General features: G+C 36.9%; 1 protein-coding gene across 1 annotated transcript; it reads right to left on the bottom strand.

Moving 5' to 3' along the window:
- Positions 1–8,838: 8,838 nt before the first annotated feature.
- Positions 8,839–23,143, bottom strand: LOC113358896 (putative E3 ubiquitin-protein ligase LIN-1). The gene is made up of 18 exons (XM_026602613.1): positions 22,112–23,143; positions 21,814–21,955; positions 21,438–21,683; positions 21,062–21,359; positions 20,861–20,982; positions 20,599–20,718; positions 20,299–20,430; positions 20,090–20,212; positions 19,890–20,000; positions 19,656–19,802; positions 19,446–19,571; positions 19,233–19,353; positions 17,364–17,974; positions 17,137–17,226; positions 13,876–14,082; positions 13,184–13,245; positions 9,580–9,643; positions 8,839–8,958 (listed from the first exon to the last, which is right to left on the bottom strand). The coding sequence occupies exons 1-18, from the start codon at positions 23,089–23,091 to the stop codon at positions 8,839–8,841; spliced, it is 3,822 nt and encodes a 1,273-aa protein (XP_026458398.1). The 5' UTR covers positions 23,092–23,143.
- Between the last annotated feature and the right edge of the window lie 268 nt (positions 23,144–23,411).

The following is a 23,411-nucleotide window of genomic DNA, read 5'->3' as shown; positions in this document are numbered from 1 at the left end:
GCCTGCTAATTTGAAGAGAGCAGGAAACATTTCCTTTAAATTGCCTTCTATGTTCCATTTGTCGAGCCAAAAAGCTATTGTTGCACCGTCGCCGATTGAAAGATGTGAGAGGGATACCACTAATTGAGCCTGAGTTGCGATATGCTTCCATACAGAACAACCATAAGGAGTTGAAGGAATTTGAGGAGCCCAGATGGACTGAGATCCATCATATTTGTTCCAAATGATGTTGTGCCATAGAGTGTTACGTTCATTACCAAATCTCCAACCCCATTTTGAGAGAAGAACTTGATTCATTAATCTTAGATTCTTGATACCTAACCCACCAAGTTTAATTGGTTTCATCATCACCTCCCAGTTGACCAAATGCGTTTTTTTGGATCCACCGCTATCCCAAATGAAATTCCGCATAATTTTCTCTAGTGACTTGATGACTGATATGGGAGCTTGGAATACTGAGAAGTAATACACAACAAGATTAGACAGAACATACTTTACAAGGGCTACTCTCCCAGCTCTAGTGAGAAAGCCTTTCATCCAATAAGGTAATCTGTGTTCAAAATTCTCCACAGCAGGATCCCAAAGTGATTTTGCTTTGGATTTTGCTCCCAGTGGCATACCTAGGTATGAAAAAGGGATTTTCTCTGTTAAGCAACCAAGTCTTGCAGCCCAGTCTTCAAGTTTTGGAACCATTCCCACTTGGATTAATTTTGTCTTAGATGGATTCACCCTCAGGCCAGACACTGCCTCGATGCACTTGAGAATAATCATGAGGTTATGCAGTTCTTCCCAATCAGGATTGATGAAAAAAACTGAGTCATCTGCATAGTGAAGGTGTGATATAGATGGGGTCCCCTGCTTCACTGTGAATCCAGAGCACAAACCAGACTCCACAGCCTTATCAATAATTTTAGACAGACCTTCCATGACAAGCACAAAGAGTAAAGGAGATAGCGGGTCTCCTTGTCGGAGACCCCTGGAGGTAAAGAAGTTACCAAAAGGAGATCCATTTAGAAGAATTGAGAAAGTTGGGGAGCCGTAGCAGAATCTAAGCCAACTCAACCATTTCGCTTTGAAGCCCATTTTCCGTAATACATCCTCTAAAAAGGACCAGCTCACTCTGTCGAAGGCTTTCTCTAAATCCACTTTACATATCAGACCGGGAGACTTGTCTTTTAATCTTGAGTCCACAATTTCATTGGCAATTAGAATACCGTCAATGATTTGTCTTTCAGAGATGAAACCCGTTTGGCTTGGATCAACTAAACTTGTCATTAGAGGTTGGAGACGTGATGACAAAGCTTTGGAAATGATCTTGTATGCACTTGTGAGAAGGCTTATTGGTCTGTAGTCCTTGACAGTCTCCACATGATGCTTCTTTGGAATTAAGGTAATAAATGTTGAGTTGTGTCTTGTATCCATGAAACTCGTAGTTGAAAATTCTTGAACCATAGCCATGAAGTCACACTTGAGAATAGGCCAACATTTCTGAAAAAATGCTATGGGGTATCCATCGGGACCTGGAGCTTTATCATTTGCTAAGCTTTTGAGAGCAGTCAGTATTTCCTCCTCGGTGATCATTGCGTCTAATGCATCAGCTTGATCTTCAGAGATATGTGGTAGATTGATGTCTCCGATATTGGGTCTGTGGGGGAATTCTTCCGAGAATAAATTAGAATAAAATCCAGTGATGTGGTCGACAATGATATCTTTTTCCGTTGCGATATTGCCATCGATGAACAATTGCTTGATCCTATTTGACCTTCTCCTATCAGATGCCACCTTGTGGAAGAAAGTAGTGTTGCGATCGCCATCTCTCAACCATTCATTTCGCGTCTTTTGTTTCATGGAAATATCTTTCTGAACCGACATATTTTCGAAGTCTACTTTAGCCTGAGCACGATTAATGAATTGAGTTGGTGATAGAGAACCCAAATTTGCTTCAATGCCGTCTAGAACATCAATGGTGTGTAGACATACTTGTATCTTGGGATCAAGAAGACCAAACACCTTTTTATTCCACTCTTTTATCTTGTGTTTGAGAGATTGAAGCTTGTTCCAGAATACTGTGCTTGGAGATCCAGTGAAGGTAAAAGACGACCACCATTCAGAGAGGCTTGTCATAAAAGAAGGATGCTCGAACCACATCAATTCAATCCTAAAAGGAGATGGACCCCATGATGGATCAGCCAAGTCCAACACTATCGGGATGTGATCGGATGTTGGTCTTGTCTTTGCCAATTGTGTAATGAATGGGAATTTAGTCTCAAAATCTGTTGAGAATAGCCACCTATCGATTCTGGTTAGGACCGGAGATGCTCGACCATTCGACCATGTGTATCTGGATCCAATAAGTGGGGGATCTATCAGAGCATGGGTGGAAATGAATTGAGAGAATTTTCTCATGCTCCGAGTTGTTCTACCGAGATTATTCTTGTCTTCAATTCTTCTAATGACGTTGAAATCACCACCAATCACCCAAGGAATTTCCCAAAGGCCTCTGATATAGTACAGTTCCCTCCAAAAAAGTTTTCTTTCAAAGAGGTTATTAGGACCATACACACCTGTGAGAAGCCAACGAAAGTCAGTGGAAATAAATCTACATTCAACTGATATAGAGTAAGCACCTTCTAATGATGATAGACCTTCAATTATATTGGGATTCCATATTATGATTATGCCACCAGAGGCACCAATGGATGGTTGAAAAGTCCATCCCATCGATCTTGAACCACATATGTCAACAATGTCTGAGTTTGTGCATGTTGGCATTTTTGTTTCTTGCAAAATTACGATGGTTGGCTTATGGAGTTGTAGCAACTGCTTGACTGCCGCTCTTTTGGAGGGGGGAGCACAGGCCCCTTACATTCCAGGACATGAATGTACCACTCATTTGAAACTCTTTTGGAGGGGGAGCACAGGAGTTAGTTATTAAGAATAAACTCCTACAGCTTCAAACGTTAATTACATCAAGGCCAAATCACAAACAAAATTCTCAAAGATAATTAATATAGATGTTAAAAGAGCCATTCATGCCGGGGACTGAGCCAACATTTCTAAGATGGGTTCAAAAAATTTCTTTAGGGGCAAAAGGTGAAATTGGACTTACGAATAATTTTAGAAAATGTGCACAAAATTATGTTAAAAAAGCGAGGATGTCGAATTAACAATTGTCGAAATAAAAAAAAAAAATCACAATTTTTTTCTTTTCTTTTCTTTTGATTAAGAAGAAGAATCAAATAGATGTGTGAAGAATGTACATGATAGCTACTAACAAGGAGTAAGAAGCAATATAGAAAGGAACAAACTTATCGATCAGAATAATTCTGTCATGAATGGCAATCCAGATTAGATTACTCAATATTCTTTTGTGCCTCCCTTAAAAAGCGTAAACTTTTTTTTTTTTCATAGAGGTTCAAATGGTACCGGCTGAATTTTGGATCTTTGAATGTCGGTTATGAATTTTGGTTACCAACAAGTCTTCATGAATTTCTTATGATTTTTTTATGTTTAATAATTTGAGCGTCCGACGGTCCGAGTTTTTGCATTATAGATTATCTGCTTTGGATCGGGTGGTACCTTTAGTTCTTTATTTTTATGAAACAGGAGCTCTTAGATGTAACTTCCAGATTATCCTTTTAAAAAATGGAACCGTTTGTTTCATCTAAGGATCACTGTACCAAGCTATTAAAAAAAAACACCGTCTGTCTCTAGCGTGGACTTCATAATATAGTCTTTTCTTAGGCTGGCACATCCACCATGCCCCCATGGATTTTCCAAAGCCAGACAAAGTAGCAGGTGCCACAGGCTGCCTGTTACTATCGTGCATAGCTAAGTGTCTTAATGAGATTTAGAATATAATTTTTCTACACCAAATTTTAGCAGACAAATTTAGTGATAACGAGCCAATTTAGAAAAATGACACAGAGTCATTTGTCTCTGGCTTGGATTCAATAGCAGAACCCCTATTAGTCTCTCCTGTGAACTTGATCGATAAAATTGAACCATGTCTTTGTCTCTCTGGTCTGACACTCCAGTGAATTATTAATATTTCCACACTTTTTCAATCTTTTGTTTTAATTTGAAGTAGGTGAAGGTAAAATTGATCGAATTCATTCGATTTGATGTAGTTAGAATATAATTGGGGAACCCAAATCATTGATTATCAAACCAATTTTGGAAAATAACTCGTAAATTTCCATCCAAATTAGTTGAATTGAATTGAATTAAATGAAATTGTGACAAATTATATTAGACCACTTTCAAGTCTTTAGGTCGAAGTAATTGACGACCATCTCGAGTTTTCATAAATTTGCTAGTGCTCATTTGTATTTGTAGGATAAAAGAAGAAACCTATTATAGGGGTTCCAAGGATTTGGTTTTGAGGGTTCCTACAAATTCAACTATCCTAAATGTGGTTGAAGAGAGACCTAATTTATTATCTAAAATACAAAATACTCTTTCATAACCAAAATAATTACAAATTAATAACTAACCCATCTTTGATAAATTAATAACTAAAAGATTATTACCAAATCTTAAACCCTAAAAATTAAACTTTAGAAAAAACGTCTTCTTCATCTCTTCTTCTCCTCCATCGCCTCTAATTCTTTTTCTTCTTCTTCTTTTTCTTCCACGACTATTAATCGTCGATTCTTAGCAAGTAATAACTTTAAACGGGTAAGAATCGAAAATCCAACCTTTTTTTATTGCTTTTGATCTCATAAATAGGTTAGATTTGATTAAGTTAGAGATTAAAAAAATTAGGTTCAGAACTAAATACGGTTGGGAATTGATTTCCCAACCGTATGATTGATTTACAGTTGGAAAAATATGGACTCCTTACCGTAAGTGATTCACCTAATTTTTGTATACGGTTGGAAAACCCAACCATAAATTACCTTCATTTTATGGAAAACCCAACCGTAAGTTACTCTGGTTTTGGATACGGTTGGGAAAATATAAACTCCAAAACGTATATAAAGTATACGGTTTGGAAACCTAACCATAACTTCAATTTTCAGAAAAAAAAAGAAAAGAAAAAAAGAAGTAAATACAAATTTTTTAATTTGGTTTTCAGGTATTGACCATAATTAAATGATTAATCTAATGATTAGTCTAGTTTTATTACTCCCTCCGTATCACATATATAGGAGGGGACACAATTCTCTTGGATTAAGAAAAGAACATTACATTCATAATTTTTTATGTTTTTCATGTTTTACCTCTTGTCCTATTAATAACACAATTGTCTATCTATGCACCATAAATAAGGGTATATGTGAAAATATTCATCTAAAAAATTGTAGTCCGCTTATCTAATGGGACAAGCAAAAAACAAAATTCTACTATGTAATAAATATGGAGGGAGTATTAATCTTATCACTAATCTTGTTTAACTTAGTTAATCTAATTATTAACATTAATTAATTATTGAGATAAGGGGTTTTGGAGTTACTATTTAATGATTTCTTTTTTTGTAATCTTGTGAGCCATGAAAACCAAAATTTTGGAACACCTACGATAGGTTTATAAAAGAAGCGCATGTCCAGACACATTTTTACCCCCACGGTTAGAGCTGGCAAACGGGCGGGCCGGGGCTTGCCTGTTGCGGGTTCCACGGGTTCGGGTTAATACGGGTTGAAACCCGCGGGTTGAAATTCTTCACGGGTTGTTATTTCTTCAACCCGTGCCCGTAACGGGTTTAACCCGCGGGTTCACGGGTTAGCCCGCCCGTTTCAGAAATAAGTTAAGACACCACAGTGACCGCACGTGGTGGAGTTCGGAGATAACTCTTATTTTCTTTTCTATTTCTTCTCTATTCTTCTTTTCCTCTTTCTTCTCGTTTCTTCCTTCTTTTCTTCTGCTGATTTGAGAGACGACTGTGAGGTTTGATTTGAGAGTATCGATTGAGGAATTTGTATAATCAAAGAACTCGTGTTGATGTGTACGATGAGGTAGGTGGTGTTGTTGAATGTATTTGAACTCTGGAAGAAGAAGAAAGAAATCAGTTAATTAGGGTTACAGAATTGATTATGAGATTGAGTATAGAAATGTTGATGGACGAAGAATTATGGGTCTTTTACTTAATTAACGTTTTGATTCTTTTGAAGTTTTGAAGATGATCTGGTAGTGAATCGGGGAATTTGGGTTATGGTTCCGGAAAGATGAAATTCATTTAGGATTTGTGTAAAGATGGGGATAAAGTCGAGTAGTAGATGAGGGGTTTTCATTACTGGGAATTAAGAAGTGGAATTGATAGTTGATTTTCAGATTCGTGGAAGGTATGGAGAAGTTAGGGTTTCTGTGATGAAATTGAGAATTAGGAATTCATGTAAAAGCTCAGGGAAGGATTTAAAGATGAAATTGATGTTTTAGGAGGGTGATTACTTCTTACTGTAAATTGGAGGAGTCTGCTCATGCTACAAAATCAGTAAGTTGATATAAAATTAATTCCTTGTTGTTTCTTAATTTAGTTCTGTGATGGATTTATAAAAAAAAATGTGGAAATTAGACTATTTATTCTTTTCAATTTCAATGAATTCTTTTTTGGAGAATCAGAATTGTTCACGGATATGTTTGATTTTTATCAGTAAAAATATTCAATAAGATATCGATTTTGTTAGCTCCGATCGAGTTCGATCGAGATTTTCTGATGAAATATGGAATTGGACCAACAACAAATTGATTGATTTTCTGGGTTGTAGAAATTGATTAAGAAAATGATTTTCATTTAACTTGATTCAATTTTTATGGCTTTTAAATGATGTCTCTGGGGTGCATACTCATGGTGTATCATAGTTTTGATAGTAGAGATTAATGGAGTTGAAGAATGGTTTTACTAAACTTTGACAGAGATATGAGATAGTGCACGAAGAATTGGAGATAGAGAAAGAGAATAGTCTTCACGGGTGTACGGGTTGTACCCGCGGGTTCACGGGACGGGACGGGTTAACCCGTTTACTCACAAGCCGACATTTCTCCAACCCGAACCCGGCTTGTTTTGAAACAAACCGAGCCGGGTTCGGGTTTCCACGGGACGGGCACGGATTAACCCGCGGGTTTTGGCTTGTTTGCCAGCTCTACCCACGGTGGTGATCACATACAAATCATCCACATTGAATAATGCTTCAAAAAAAAAAAAAAAAAAAGCATTGGACAGGGATTCCTAGTCACATAAAGATGTCCTACATGCTGTTAAAATAGAACCATTTGTCCCGTAGCGTGGACTTAATAAAATAGAACCCTCCACCGGCAAAAAGTGGTACTAGATGCTACCAAATACACGTTGTTTCACTGTTGCACCATAAAAATAATAAGCCAAGGGTGTACTTTCTCATTGAACGTTTGATGTGTGTTTTTCTCTATATATAGCTTATTCTCCTTAGACTAGAAGCATATCCATCAATTCTTACGATTAATCAGAAGAGTAATTAATAGCAGAATTTTTCATCAGTGTGACTGAGAAACTATACTACAATGGCTAAGCTCTTTTGCGCCTCACCTGTCTTCATTGCTACTTCCCTCTTGTTGTTGATTACTGTATCTGTTTCTGCTGGTACGTATATAGTGTAATATGTAGTACACTTTTGTTCACTTGATTTCGAGATTGATTTTCGCCTAGCTAGGCACCCTTGCATATTATTTAATGGGAAAAATACGGTTTAGTCCAAAATCCCATTCAAATATATTATCTAGTCATAACCCATTTAACTAGGTACAAATTAGTCCTTTTTTTATGTAAAATACACAAATAACCTTCCTTTTACAATTTAGTCCAAATATTTTGTAATTTAATCCAAACTGACTCTTGATGATGTCAGCATTTTTAAATAATAATAAAATAAAATCAATTTATCTTTTGAACCGTTTGTCCAAAATTCACAAACTTTATATATTCGGAAAGCTCTTTCCGAGAGCTACAAAAAGATTACCCATATGACTATATAATTTTCATTTTTAATTTACATTGACGTGTACAATTATGTACACCGCTGCAAAGATCCAAAAAGTCCAGAGTCTATGATAGCCAAACTGCCACCCTAATCTGCACAGACTGATAAAAATACCAACCACGCCAAGCTCCAGTTGGATAACATCCAGATTTGCAAAGGTAAGTTTAGCAGATAACCTGCATCGAGGACAAACCAATGAACATAAGAAATCGCAGCTTGAAAAGAAAGTGATTATCCTTTCACCAACACGCACATAAGAAAACAAAACAAGAAAACGATCAAAATAAAAATTTACTCAGTTTATGGTCAGAGACACAATGCATGCACAAACTTAATATGGCTTCGAAACATCCCAGTACAGTGATTCATTGCACTTTACCAAAAACGAGATTACTAACATGCACAACAGATCAATCAATCATGCTCACACCCAGACCTACTTTTTCATGAGAAGTATATTGGTGCATAAATATATTCATCCCTGTGAAACATTCCAAAAGCCGATCATTCACAGCCACAAACAAATCTACTTTTCATTGAAAATACACTGGTGCACCAATGTGTACACCCCTGTAAAACATGCATAAAATCGATCATTTATATTCACACTCTGGCACACTTTTTCATGGGAGTTACACAGGTGCACCAATGTGTACACCCCTGCAAAACATGCATAAAAACGATCATTCATAACCACACACGAACCTACTTTTACATGGGAATTATAGAGGTGCACCAATACGTACACCGCTTCAAAACATGCATAAAGCTAATCATTCACAACCGCACACAATATGTACACCATTGTAAAACAAGGGAATTGTACTTTTTCATAAGATTTACACAGGTGCACCAATATGTACACCCCTGTAAAACATGCACATCAAACTGATTTGGAACCTAAAGTCATAAGATTTAGCCTAACAAACTGAATCATCCTCGCAGCATCATCAATATAATATGCACCAGTATCACAAGCTGTTACAACAACATGATTTGGACCCTAAAGTCAAACGCATACTTTTAATACAAAACATTAAATTCTACTACTCATATTTACCACATACGTTCTTCTTTTCTTTCTCAAAGTGGTGACTATAGAAGTTCTTCAGTAGCCTTTCTTTCATTCACATAACCATGCATTTTCCAATGAATAAACAGAAGTCTAAAGCCAATAGTAAGATATTGTGCGCATATAAGGATCTACAGGTGTACGACTATGTGTACATTAAAAATCAGTATGTGTACAATTATGTACACATCAAGAATCAACATGTGTGCAACACATAGTTACTCTATATGCTACATAAGACATGGACTCGATGCAAAAAAAACACGTAAGTATAAGCCTACGGAGTCATTACTTTCACAAGTATACTAGTTAGTACGTCCTAGTTATTTATGCAAGCACAAGCTCATGAAGTCATTATTAGAATCCTATTAGTCATAACAAAACTAAAGTGCTTACTAGAATCAGATTCAAGGGCGACTACTGTTCTAAGGGAGAAAACAAACTAAATTCCAGACAAACCTAATCCAATTTGAACCATAATAGTTATAACAAAAGTACAGTGAAAGATATGCTCAAATCCGTTAAATCATCAACTAAGAAGGAATTGGATACCTCGTTAATATCTAAATCCCTTCCAATATTCTTCTCCACTTTCTTAAGCTCCCTTGATAAGTACCTAAACACGTAGAAAGCATGTTATTAAAATCATCTCATGATATCGAAAACCAACAACTTGGGGTTTCATCAATAATTAGTTCTTTTATATTTTTGATAGAACACAATGTTGTGCACACCTACAAAAATATAGCATCCATAGCCAAAACAAACCATATATTATTGAGATTGTACAGTGGTGTACGCACCTACAATAATTTAAAAAATCCAACATACATACCCATAAAAAAGGCCATAAAATTGTGAGAGAAGATAATGTTGTACAACTATGTACAAACTTAAAAAAAATTCAGCATTTATACCCATAAAACATGTATATATTATTGAGCTAGCACAGTGTTGTAGAACTATGTACACGCCTATAAAACATGCATATATTACTGAGATTGTACAATGGTATGCAACTATATACCTACAAAACCCCAAAAAATCTAACGTACATACCAAGAAAAAAAACCATAAAATCGTGAGAGAGCACAATGATGTATAACTATGTACACACTCACAAAAATCCATCATTTATACCCAAAACATGCATACACTATTGAGATAGCACAATGGTGTAGAACTATGTACACACCTATAAATAATTCTAACAAACCCACATCCATATCGACAAAATAGGTCATATATATCGACAAAATAGGTCATACAATGGTGTACAACCATATGGTGCCTATGTACACATCCTTAATAACTCTTCGTATAATATGAAAGAGAACAACAAAGTTCAATTGCAAAAAAGTCTGGGAGGAGATCAGATGGCTTCGAAGGAATAGGAATCAGAAGGAAAAGTAAATCCATACAAACAAAATAAAGACACACCTTAAGTTCAGTAAAAGAGCTCAGATTCCGGACTTCTCAGAAAAGTCATCTTTGCTCTCGAATTTCACATGGTCAAGGAAGTGACATAAGGCCCTGCAATTACCATAAAAGTATAAGAAAGTATCAACAGGTGTACAATTATAAAGGATCAACATGTGTACGATTATGTGCACACTAAAAATTAGTGTGTACGATTATGTACACATTAAGAATCAACAGGTGTAAAACTATGTGCACGTTAATAATTCAATAACAAAATATGCACAAACTGGTTCTCATTTACTCCTTTGTTCAAGTCATCGAAGTTACGTTACAAAATCCACTTTTAATACATTCATTAACGTAACAAATGGAAAAGTCAGTAGTGAAACAAAGAATCTAACCGCATTTTAGAGAGTGAATCTAAAATCAATAAGTGTACAACCTGGTGCACCTCAAAAATCAACATGTGTACAATTATGTACACATCAAAAATCAACATTTATACAACTGTGTGCACATTAATCAACAGGTGTACAATTATGTACACATCAAGAATCAACAGGTGTACAACTATGTACACATTAACATACAATGAATCTTAAAAATCTAAGATTATTTAGAACCTGCTCACTCTGTACTACATTGTTATTCAAGCATTTCGAATCTTCCTAGAAATAATGTATACATGTATAAAAATCCATAGAAGTTGAAAGTAATGGATGATATACCTCTTTGGTACTTAACTGAATGAAAGAGAAACCTCGCAGCTCTCCTCGCTTTGGACCAAGAGTGTGCCATAAAAAATCCTTTGGCTCAATCTTTCCATAAGAAGAAAACATCTTTATTAATGTAGATTACGAATACAAATTCAGCGAGTATTAGTACTGGTATAAGAGAAGGCAGGGAGGGAAAGAGAGAGAGTGACACATACTCGGTCATTCTTTGATCAAAATTATAAATGTATAGCCTTCTTTCATATGTCTCGTCAGTCGACCCATTAGACCACTATCGTTATTAACGAAGTCAGTTAGATAACAGACTGTTTTGATTCTAAAATCATACTCATGCATCTTTCAGTGTAAAAATATGTACACGTCTACATTTAAAATTAGTATTATCTCAAAAATTTAACCGTGTAAAGAAGAAACAAAACAACCAAGGAGTGATTTTGCTGAACACACCCAAGTGCATCCCTCATATATATATGTGTCTCTATACACATACAACAAAAAAAAGATGATTTATATCAATTCAAATGGTCCTTTAACTAAGGACTAGTATTTTCTAAAATTCAAAAGATAAAGAAATAATCTATTCAAATGGTCCTTTAACTAAGGACTACGTCACCACTAACCATTGCTCATACCATCACAAAAACGAATTATGGTGGAGATTTTTCCACGTCGACCACTAATCTTCATAACCCAACGGAATTTTTGAAATGTGCTCGAGTGGAAACAAATCATTTTTTTCACTATACCATTTTTTTTGTCCGTCAGTGGTGCTTGCTTCCATTTGTTGGACTAAAGTCCAAAATTTCTTAACACCCAAATGATTTGTTCCTTTTAAACTTCTTCCCACTTCATAAGAATTTATGGATGTTATCCTTTCTACAAGGATGCCAACATTGCCAAGAAATAAAGAAGACCCATTTCAATTCTTGCCACCAAGTAATTTGACCTCAGTCACAGGTTATATATTGATCGGATTTCTGTGCTGCCAGTAATTTGGCTCAATTAACCAATGTTGTTTCTAAGTTCGGGTTTAAGGTGTACAACCTATATAAGCACAAATATAGAAAATAACAAATATAAATTAAGAGATAAAAATGTACCCATCATGCTTGCCTTAACCTCTCGTATTGAGAAGTATTAGTGACAACTCGTAAAGCAATAGCTGTGCCAAGAGAAGCCTATTGTTATTCATGTGACGCACTAAAGCTTTGTCAAGAATCCATTGCAGTCAGCTTCTTCCAAAAATAAATGTATATAGCATATTAGCAGAGTATGCAATCGACGGATCTGTTCTTCATTAGCCTGGTCAAATCAGTAAAGTTTTATAATTACTCAGTTCAGCATTTTTCTACAGATTATAAGGCAAATTAAAATATAAAAATCAAGTAGGTTACGCTAAACTTCCGAGAAAACTCACCTAATTAGTGTGGGTAGACTCAGTATGTAGTTAATATCTGGTCGGAAAACCAATCCAAATGATTTTTCAAAAGATTAGATGGATAATATTTTTGATAATTACAAATATGAAACCAAATGATATTATGAAGAAAAAGATAGATCGCAATTCAATTAGGAACCCTAAAAAAATTCTGCAAAAATTTCTTTGATAATTTTTGACTCAAAATGATGACAATAATCCCAAGATTATAGATCGAAGCAGTGATTTTGAATCAGAAAATAAAATTTATATGAAATCAAAGCTTTGAGTTCTCAAAATCTCAAAAAATCAGAAATTTGGGATTAAACGTCAATTCTTAGTTATTTAATTGATCATTATCCTTTGATGATGCAGACCGAACTTGCAAATTGGACGGTGGAGCTTGGGGAAGGATAAATGAGGCGAAAGGCAACTCTCCCCGGAGCGGTTTGTTGAATTGCTTCAAGGTTTGTGAAGACAGCAAATACGGGCAGGCGTATAGTACATGCATTTTGCAAACAGAAGGAGCAGATAAGGGCAAATACATATGCTACTGTTGTTGCAGTGACGTCAAGAAATCTACCTTCGATCAGTAGATTCTCCGGTATATTGATTGGTAGTAGTAGTACTACCAGGAGGTGGATACTGGTATGAGGAGAGTATATGCATAATGAGCATGGTTTATGGTAGTGATAGATTGCTTCATCCTACCTAGAGTACAACTTTGTGTAACTGTTTTGCTTTCTCAGGAGCATTTGGCTTTGTCCCCCTCCTAGCTTTGTATTTCCCTTATTAATAAATACTCTCCTCTGGATGTTTGCTTAAAACAGAAAAATTGCAGCAAATTATAAGTGTCGTCACATGTTCCGGTCAAATCATTTACGTTACAAATCCATCTATAGAGAGTACATAGAATGGTAATTCTTCGCAAATAATGAAGTGTTTTGAACATCACTACTTCAAATTTTCCTCACTTAATTGGAATTTTAGGTTGCTTGTGTGATCTTCTGGATGCTCTTGGATGTTTATACAAATATATTCGAACAAAAAGAACTTGTTTCTATAAACAGTATGGAATCAATTGAAATTCCTTGTCTATATACTCATTCCCGATCACATAGTACACTATAGAACCCTCTGTCCGGAGCTGTTGTTTACGGAACTCCTCAAACTCACCGTACACATCACACTAGTCAGTTTGGCATAAGAAAGGAAAGAACAATCACTCCCTTAAACTGTTAAACAACAGTCAAGAGAGAAAAGAACAAGTATTACTGCAGAAACGAGCCCATCAGCAGTATGAATCAAACTGCCAGTAACAAGCCCAGCAGTAGAAGAAACAGCACCAGAAGTAGCTAAGCAGCTTAAGTAACCTGTCTTGTCAGGAGCTGCTATGAGGGCATAGCCGGATCTGTGTACCAATCTCGGAGCCAGACCATTGCAAGGGGTTGCATTTGCACCCCTGTCCAGCTGGCCCAAAGCCTAATTTAGGAGAAAAAAAATCTATATCTAAGCTTATTTCTGCATTTTTGTACCCTTAAGAGCAACTGTAGTGGACGACTAAACCCAAATATTTGGTCCAGTGTATAGGCGTAATGGGAGGGACTATCGATCAAAATTTGATCAAAGACTAAAACCCAGACCAAATTTGGTCGGCGACCAAGAACAAACCCAAATATAGTCGGGCGTTTATATAATGTCCGCCATTCATCGCGCCTTCGTAAAGTTAACGCCTGATGCAGGAGCGTTGGTAAAGAATTCGCCTGTATTGGACGTAGGTTAAATGTACGCCCCATCGGGCGTACGTAAAGTTAACGCCTGACATCCAGGCAGAGCTAAAGTTAAATCCTTAAGTTGGGCGTTGATATAGTTAACGCACCAAGCTTAAAATTTGAAGTAAATATGCTTGGGGCCAGCATTATATCAACGCCCCAATTTTTTTTTTTTTTTAATCTCACTGACCAGGCGTTGGTATAGTTCACGCCCCACGTCTGGCGTTATCTTTATCAACGCCTTAACTGTGGCGTAAGCTTCATCAACGCTTGACGATCAGGCGAACATTATACTAACGCGTGACCAAATTTACTCTCTCCCCACTACGCCACACGACGGATTAAACCTAAATTTGGTCTTTTTTTTAGTCTTTGGTCTTTGGTTATACTCGCACCGCTGCAGTTGTTCTAAAAAAAATTGTTGCACCCCATGACAAAATTCTTGGCTCCGCCCCTGAGCTGGTGGACCTGTTTTCTTATGTAAAAAATAATAAGCACGGGGAAGCCGGTGACTACCATCATGAGTAACCATTTTACCTTTGCACAGGTAAGCTTTTTGCAATATAATTTTTACCTTTGCCGATAAAAAAAAAATATTACCTTTGCGGTTAAGTGGGTGGTGGATTGTTGGGCTTGGAGTGGAAGTATTCAAGGACCTCACATGATATGTTGTGTCAGGGCCGCGAGGCTAAAGATGTTCTAGGCGTCCAAATTAATAAAGGGTCGCATTTTTGCGCTAGGGCGTATTATTAGCGAGGCGCCCCTTGGATGAGTAATAAATGAGCACTGGGCGTACTACTATATAAGGCGGCTTTTATATGAGGGAGAATTATCAATGTGTAATCAATCTACCGATTTTGGGCTGGTTCGTAGAATTAGGCTCCGAATGAGTCAATGAGGGACTATGCAATCGATCCACTCTTGTTAGTGTGATCGACTAAATTGGTATCGTGGATGGGATACTAAATAAACTTTTTAAAAAAAATGCACTATTAGTCTGCAGCGTGGACTATAAAACTAACAATGCTTAACTCACCGTGAGCTGGGCACCGTGGGTTATCCCGTACGACCCAGTCACAGTGAGTCCCACCCAGCCCTAATAAACTGACCCTGCGTAACTTTTGGTGGAGCCTACTGTAACTGGGTCACGCGGGATAACCCATGGTGCCCAGCTCAGGGTGTGTAGCATCGTTGCTATAAAATATTACGTACTTTGTCTCGAGCGTGGACTCTAGGAAAACTATTACGTACAAACTATCTTTCCAGCACATCTACCCATGAATTGAGTATTGCTAGTCGTTGCGCTCAGTCCAAACAACGCAGCAGGTAGACGCGCTATTCCACTGTTAGCCTATATGATAATTCAGCTGCACGCATTTTCTTTGATCACTCGTTAATGAGATAGTTACTAAATTCTAACAGATAATTACCAATTTTTGCAACTTGGTTGTCAGCACAAACAGGTCTAACCCAGTCTAATTAATTGGTTCTATTGATTTACCTATATATACATGTCCTACATTGTTGTTAAAGCACAAGGAAAATTTTCCATCCTTGTCATTTCTTCTAAATCCTGTCAACTTGTTAAGAGTCTTTCTCTCTAAATCAGTATTCTTCTTCTTGCGAGTCTCCCTCCCTCCCTCTGTCAGGCAGTATAAACATATATATTATGTCGTGGGTCCGGGATCCTTAGTTGTTCATATTTTCCGGCAATCAAATACTTTGGGTAGTAAGGATCAGGAAATCACCCGGGGAGCGTGTAACTGGAGCGGATATCCAGGCAAATGATTACTACGCCAGGTTGAATATACCTGAACACTTATCTTCCTACTACGATGAAGATAGGGTAGCGTTTGACAAATTCCTTGCACGCATCAAGGAAGTAAACGGCTATGTGAACTCTCGATTTGAGACAATAAAGTCTAAATGCTGACGGTACTTTTTACTGGTCATATGTACCGTACGAAGTCAGACCCCGCTTAATTCCACCTTCTTCTTCTGCGGGATCAGGTTCAACATCATGTACCAATGATTTAGAACGAGAGAAGACTCGCAGTAAAGCTCGGAAGGAAAAAATTACCAGCTTAGAAGCAACCATATCAGATCTTAGAAATCAAGTGCGAAGTGCAGATAATGATAAGGTGGTCCTTATCAGAGAACGAATGGGTGAGGGTTTTTTTTTTCATAGGAATCGCATTATTGATAAAAGCAAAATAAAACAGAAAAAGAGGGGCATGAGCCAGTACTAAAAGTTGAAATGCAGTTAAATGGGTGCTCGTGCTTAGGTCCGACCACAAGAATATCGTCTAAAATAAGTAAAGTATAATGAAACATAAGTTTTCCCCAAATTCAGAATTACAGGAAAAAAAAACTCATCATAAAAAGAAAAGGCACGGCAATTTATTTCAGACTACACTCATTAACTAGATTAAAATGCATGTAATTAGGTATTAATTGCATATCTATTTCGCTTTCTTTTTCATCATTGATCCTCTTCATGTTTACAACCTAAATACGTGTCCGAATTGAGTGACACAAGGCTCTCGCCGTAAGTATTAACATGATGCACTGGTGTGTCCAAACAACAGTACGGCGTTTCATCCTTCGGATCATATAGGACCAATGAGTTGTCATCAATATGAAATGCGATCGAACCATTCCTGAAATTCCATAATGGTTTCGTGATGCGGCCGAGTGATGTTTCAGCAATACAAAACATTTTAGTCCAAGACTCTCTAATCCCGTACTCTTTCCTCACCCATACCTCGACGCTGTCATTAGTCTCACCATAAGAATCATCAATCATGCACAAATTTCCTCCCAGATCACCCAATGTTTCTACAAAATCATCTTCCTGATAAAAAAGTAGTTCTTCCAGTTGATTAATAAGAGGAACTTCTCTAAATATCTCAGTTTCAATATTAAAAGATAGAACCACTCACCTTCGTTAATGTTATCACCACAACGGGCACCTCTCCAGTGAAGACATACATTGACATGCACAGGCTCCAAATCGTGTTCGCTATATATGTCATAATAGATGCGTTTCGGTATGCATTTCCACAAATTCGATTTTAGTGAATATACAGAGACCATACAGCCCAAGGCAACCTCAGGAACATCCTCGTCCTCATCACCGTGATCATCTTCCAGTGGTAACATTCGTACGGATTTCTCGATCTCAAATCCGACAATCTTGTAATCATCAATGTTTTTGTTATATCCAAATCCATAATGTATATGACATGCAATTTCGTAAACTTGATGCTCATGTTCTGCATTAATGTCGTAGCGCGATTCCATCAACGCTCCTACTCTCTTGACTTCTCTTGTAGCCGGGTTCCAAAGACAAAGACTACGACGACTTTCCCTTACCTCTGACTTACTACTCACTAAAATCAAGCCATTACAAGAACCATGAATAATAATTTCTCTAGATTGGAATGAATGATTAATGTCCTGAGAATACTTATTGCCATAACTGTTAAGCACGTTTAACTGATTCGGTATGCTCCCTATGTTAAGGGCATCAAAATTACCATCCGAGCATCCTCTTAGTTCTCCTATTAGATAATTAAATTTATCGTTTGTGCTAGCGTAATCTAATTGCAATTTAATAAATTCAGGGTGTTTGAGTAAGAAGTAGTACCAGCGTTTGCATACGCACCTGAATCGGGAGATTGATTTTACAGGTAGCCGTGTAAGAATGTCGTCTATGATATCATCCGGGAGGCTTGGCATGATTTGGTTGCCTTCTGTTTTCTTCATGCTTTGGAGTTTGGAATATTATTGGGACAGACTGCAAGAAGACAAAGAAAAGTAGCTGGGCTATATATATATATAAAAGAAGAAAAATCAAGAAGAGGAACCCGTTTTGGGTGTTGAATTTGGCATCTACTGTATGCGCTCAAATTTGGAAAGCTAGAATAGTTTTCCCAATTTACCATCCCCTCACAGTTACATTTTTATTTTTATTTTTATTTTTTCTTGAAGCATCCCTTCCAAGTAACGTATAAAATTCTACTTTTTAATTCCCAACTTTTCCTATTTACCAGCTCTAAAATATTAATTAAGGTTATTTTGAATAATTTAAGGATATGCTTCACCATATTAGATGGTTGATTTTCAAAAAAGAAAAAAAAAAAAATCTTCAAAATTCTCAATTTTTTTTTATATTTATTTTCATAAAATAAGAGTAATGATTGATCCTAATTCATACACTAATCATAATTTAGTTAGTCATCATAATTAACACTAATTTAGTTGAGGGTATATTAGACATTAATAAAATAATAAGATTCTTTATAAAGCTACTAGTAATCCTCCACCAAGTAAACCGTTAGTCACATCGTTTAAAGAAAATCCAATATTATAAGTTGGGATTGAACAATTACTTCCTCCGTAGGTCATAAATCCAGTACCAAATCCTTTTCATTACAAATCTATTTACAGTGTAGAATGGTAATAATTCTTCGGAAATAATGTAGTGTTTAGAACACCCAATGCTGCAAATTTTCCTCATTTAATTGGTTGTATAGGTTGCTTGTTTTACTTGTGTGATCTTCTAGATGCCCCTGGGCCGGAATCTGCGGTCTGGCTTTTGCAAATATATATATTCAAACAAAAAGAGCTTGTTCCTATGCACAATATATGGTACTAAATGTGAAATCGATCGAAACTCTTTCTCTATATACTCGTTCTCGGTCATATGGTACAGAACTCCCCGTCTGGAGCTGTTATTTACGTGCTGTGAGCTAGAACGGAATCCATCCCTGTTAATTGTATAAATTGGAAGTTTTAATTAAGTTAAAGATAATTAATTATGTCAGTAGATCAGTTATGGATATGAGTTAAGTATACATGCCTTGATCAATCCGGTTTCTGTACCACATATAACAACGTCATTTGCTGTGAGTAGACTCGTTATTCTGCTGCCTGCTGATAACCTTCCCACTTTTTGTTGTGTCTCTCTTAACCATATCTGCTTACAGGAACATTGAATTTGATAGACCGTTAGGAGCTGGGGGTACTAAGTGCAGCCGGTCTAGTGTAGGTAAGACCATAATGCATTACCTGAAGGACGCTTGGAGACGAGCTGCAGGTCAAGTATATGAAGTCCTCTACTACTCCCATTATCTCCACATTTTCTCCTTTCCCGACTGCTATGGACATCTGGGGTTCAATTTTCCTTTTCCATTCCTGGACAATTCAGAACCATCACGTAGACGTACAAAAATTGTGGGCAGTACAAGTAAAAGATTATAGTCAAACTTCAGTGCATACCTTGAAGTTTGAACCTTCAACTATGGAACTTGCAACATAAAGCCAGTCTCGATAAACAACCACTGAATTTGCTGGCTTCTTTTGCTTGAGCCATCTCTTTGCCGGAGATTTAAGTTCTCGATGTTGATCATTTGGTACATCCACTTCCTAAACAGAAATGTTAAACATGAGGTTAACAACATTTATGTTCTGTAAGGTGCAAGTTTTCGTGAAGGAGCAGATTTGGAAACCAACCTGGATAGATGAATCTGTGCATCCCAGGTAAAGTTTTCTCTGATTTACTGTCAAGCATTTCACTTGTTTACTCTTGCAAATAACTTTGGCAGTTCTGGACTCATCGAACACCTGAAACAAGGTTTTCACCCCTTTACTTACATTTTAAGTGATTGTCTCAAACTAATTGTGTTGGTGTCGGCATTGCTACTGAGGATTACCTTTAGTCCACGACTCTCAGTAATTAGAAAGATCTGCTGACCGCATGTCTCGATTTTGTGGATTGGTTCTGTTGTACTTATTACTTCTATGCATCCCAGTTTCTGGTTGACCATCTTCCACACCTGTATATAGAAGGAACAAACATACTTCAGACGTATCCTAAGAGATTCTTCTGACTCATGCCTTAACAAAGACAACAATCTTTTACCCTGATAGTTTTATCACTGGATCCACTTAAAAGACTGCCTTCGGGTTCAAAAAGCGCAAAGCATGTCACTTCTTTGTGGTGCTCTTTGACATCCCATACAAGTTTGGCCCGTTTTTTATTGATATCCCATACCTACATATTGTAATCCAAATTAGATGTTAAGATGATTCAGTATTTAACTCCCTAAGATCTTCCATCGTATATCTCTTTAGTGGTTTTGGGCAGTTCAGGTCCTGACAACCTTCTCATGCGTGTTAGGAATGAGTGATTGTGATTACAGCTTGTACTAGTATACCATACCTTTATTGAGCCATTTGAGTGTCCACTGTAAAGTTGTCCTTTGTAGTAGATGAGAGCGTTAACAGCTTCATTGCAGATCTGACCCATCTCCAGAACTTGTGTGTGGACACAAGAAATGCGCTGAGCTTGTCATGCAATTCATTTGGAAGTCAATAAGGGAATAACTGTAATCATAAATTTTGGAGATGAGGAGTGCTAAAGTGAATCCAGTTAATCCAAAGGTGAAAAAAAAAACAATGAAGATAGTAGTATATAGACTTACAGATTTAGTTTGAAGGAAATAATCAGTTACGTTTAGTAATTCCTCTGCCATCCATGAAATATTTGAAAGACGCCTTAGCGACTCTCTCACTCCCTCCGAAAACGGAATCAGTTTTTGCATGCCTGCACAATGTCCATACCTTAATGCATGAAATTGAGTAAAACGAATGAATAATCAGTTGTTTTAGAGTAAGCATGTTACCTTTGCCAGAAGCATAATTATAGACACATAAACATGCTAGTAATCTCTCTTCCAGATCTGAACCAGGATGCAGAAACTTCTCTATTCCACTTAGTAAAATTTCACAGGCAGTGTATCTGAGTTTTTGGGGAGTCTTCACGGCAATTTCACAGCCAATCCATGCAATAGCTATGAGACAGTCTCTTGAGACACTCTTTATCTTGCTGCTTAGTCCCTTCTCCAATGCTCGGAATAAAGGTTCCCCTTTTGTAATGATACTTCTTGCAATCTTTCTGCACCATTCATCTATGCTAGTTTCCTGCAGGATTATGATTCCATTTACTTCCTCTGACATATAAACTAGTATTTGCTCATAGTTTTACATGTGTATGCTCACCTCTAGGATTTGTTCTGACCAATCAAAGGTTCTTATCATATTCTTGTGATGGAATGATTTTAAACCTGCTTTTGTTACCAACCGTGCCACTGTATAGGGTTCTCCTGTCCAAGCATAAGTCCCTCCAAGATTTGATAGTATATTAGCTGATAGTATTTGCGTGTTAGAGCTTTCTTCAGATGTAATCGACCCAAGGACAACCTCCATAGCCGCTTCCCTGAATATGCTCTTGTCTGATGATTCTTCCTACAAAATGTGGAATGTTAGTGTAATGATAATTGGTTCTATAGATAGAAATGATCATAATAGGTGAATATGAATTTTATATCCACTTTCTACAAAAAAAAAAAAAAGAAAAAAAAATCATATTCATTACCAGCATATCTAATTGAAGCAAGAGGTTTGCGGCCATGAGCCTGTACTCAGGTTCTGACTGTTGGATGCATGACATCAATATGTTTATAGAGTTGATGCTGTCTGGTTGGCGTATCTGATTCAATAGACTTATCGCTGATGACCTGATACAATAGCATGTCAGTTCACTTCACTGCATACTGGACACTTGCTTCTTACCTATTCCTCTAGGTGATTGTGTTTATGCTTTTTATTTGTACCAATTTATATTCAAGTACTAAGCAAATTATAGGAAAACAATGTGAAAGTACTTGACATACCTTGGTATGCAAAGGATCTCATGAAAAAATTGAAGTGCAGCGCACTGGCTTCTTAGTAGATGTACAAACGGATCCATAGGAGTACAGTTTGATATTAAACTTCTACATTTTCCATCAAACCGCATGCATTTTACTAAAACAGCTGCCAAAGAACTGATCTCTTTGATATTACTATATCTTTCCACATGTGCAAGTTCAGAAAGAACCTGACTTGAACTGATTGCAGCCAAATGGATGTTATTTGTGGCGCTATCAAAGGAAGTTACTAGCACTTCAATCATCAGTAATGCTGCTTCACGAGGTGTTAGTGCAGGTTGTACGAAGTCATCTTTATATCTGCTCGAATTGCAAGCCACCTTCAGTAATTGGGGTAATAGCTCAAAACGTTTTATTTCTTTAGGCGATGGGCTTATCAAATAGATTAGAGTAGCTGCATCATGCACATTACATTTTATGGCAGTTACCAAGTTGCACAAACGTAATCCCTTTCTCTTGATATCCTCTATTACAGTTTTGTTCTCTGCTATCATAGTTAAGAGAACAGAAACTACGACCCGGATGACTCTTTCTTCTTTGGAAGTCGAAATGATATTCAACAATTGATCAAGAGTTGCATTCCTCAGCTGTTCAAATTTCACTTCAGCTTCCTGCATGGTTGTAAGTTCTACACTGTCCTCATCTTCTTCACAATTTTCAATTTTATCTGACAAGCATAATGTGGAAACTCTCTTCTCAGATATCCACTGTATTTCAGTTTGCACTTCCTTTCCAGAATGTAAACTTACTGCATCAATACTTCCCCTGGTGTTTGACTCTTGCTTGTGCCTTGCAGAATTCTTCAGGTCACCCAGATGTGTAAGTGTCTTTCCCTTGAGTGCTTTAGATTGTAAGTGATCGAAGAGTCTAAAACTATGATGTTCTGATATCTTTAGAGTTTCTCTTCCTTCACCATGCAAATTGTAAAAGGAATTGGAATCCATCTTTTTCAGTTCTGATATAGATAAGTTTATATCGCTGACAGAACTAAGACTTGTGCTAGAAAACATATAACTTGAATACCCTTCACAGACATCTTCATGCATTGAACACCGGGAAGATTCTTCTGAAGCTTTACCAGTACACGCTGGGCTTGAAACTGAGCAAGTTGCTTGCACCTCCCTGTGTATGTTAACTCAATTTAACTAACAAATTATACAGATACACATTTGAAACACTATTTTTATGTAGGAAAAGATGTTAGACTCAGATTTTGATTAGGAATGGTAGTACGAACATTACCAATCAGTGGTTTCTGATTGTG

Source organism: Papaver somniferum, chromosome 3 (genome assembly GCF_003573695.1).
Source record: "Papaver somniferum cultivar HN1 chromosome 3, ASM357369v1, whole genome shotgun sequence".
Classification (NCBI taxonomy): domain Eukaryota; kingdom Viridiplantae; phylum Streptophyta; class Magnoliopsida; order Ranunculales; family Papaveraceae; genus Papaver; species Papaver somniferum.
Note: the sequence above shows the minus strand (reverse complement) of the source record. Positions and strands in the feature narration are given on the sequence as shown.

Coding starts and splice junctions, on each gene's coding strand:
- LOC113358896 (XM_026602613.1), bottom strand. CDS start 23,091: ATGGATTCCAATTCCTTTTACAATTTGCATGGTGAAGGAAGAGAAACT. Junction 21,360..21,437: donor GGTCAGAACAAATCCTAGAG/GTGAGCATACAC, acceptor ATAATCCTGCAG/GAAACTAGCATAGATGAATG. Junction 9,644..13,183: donor GGAGAATCTACTGATCGAAG/GTAGATTTCTTG, acceptor CTACGTGTTTAG/GTACTTATCAAGGGAGCTTA.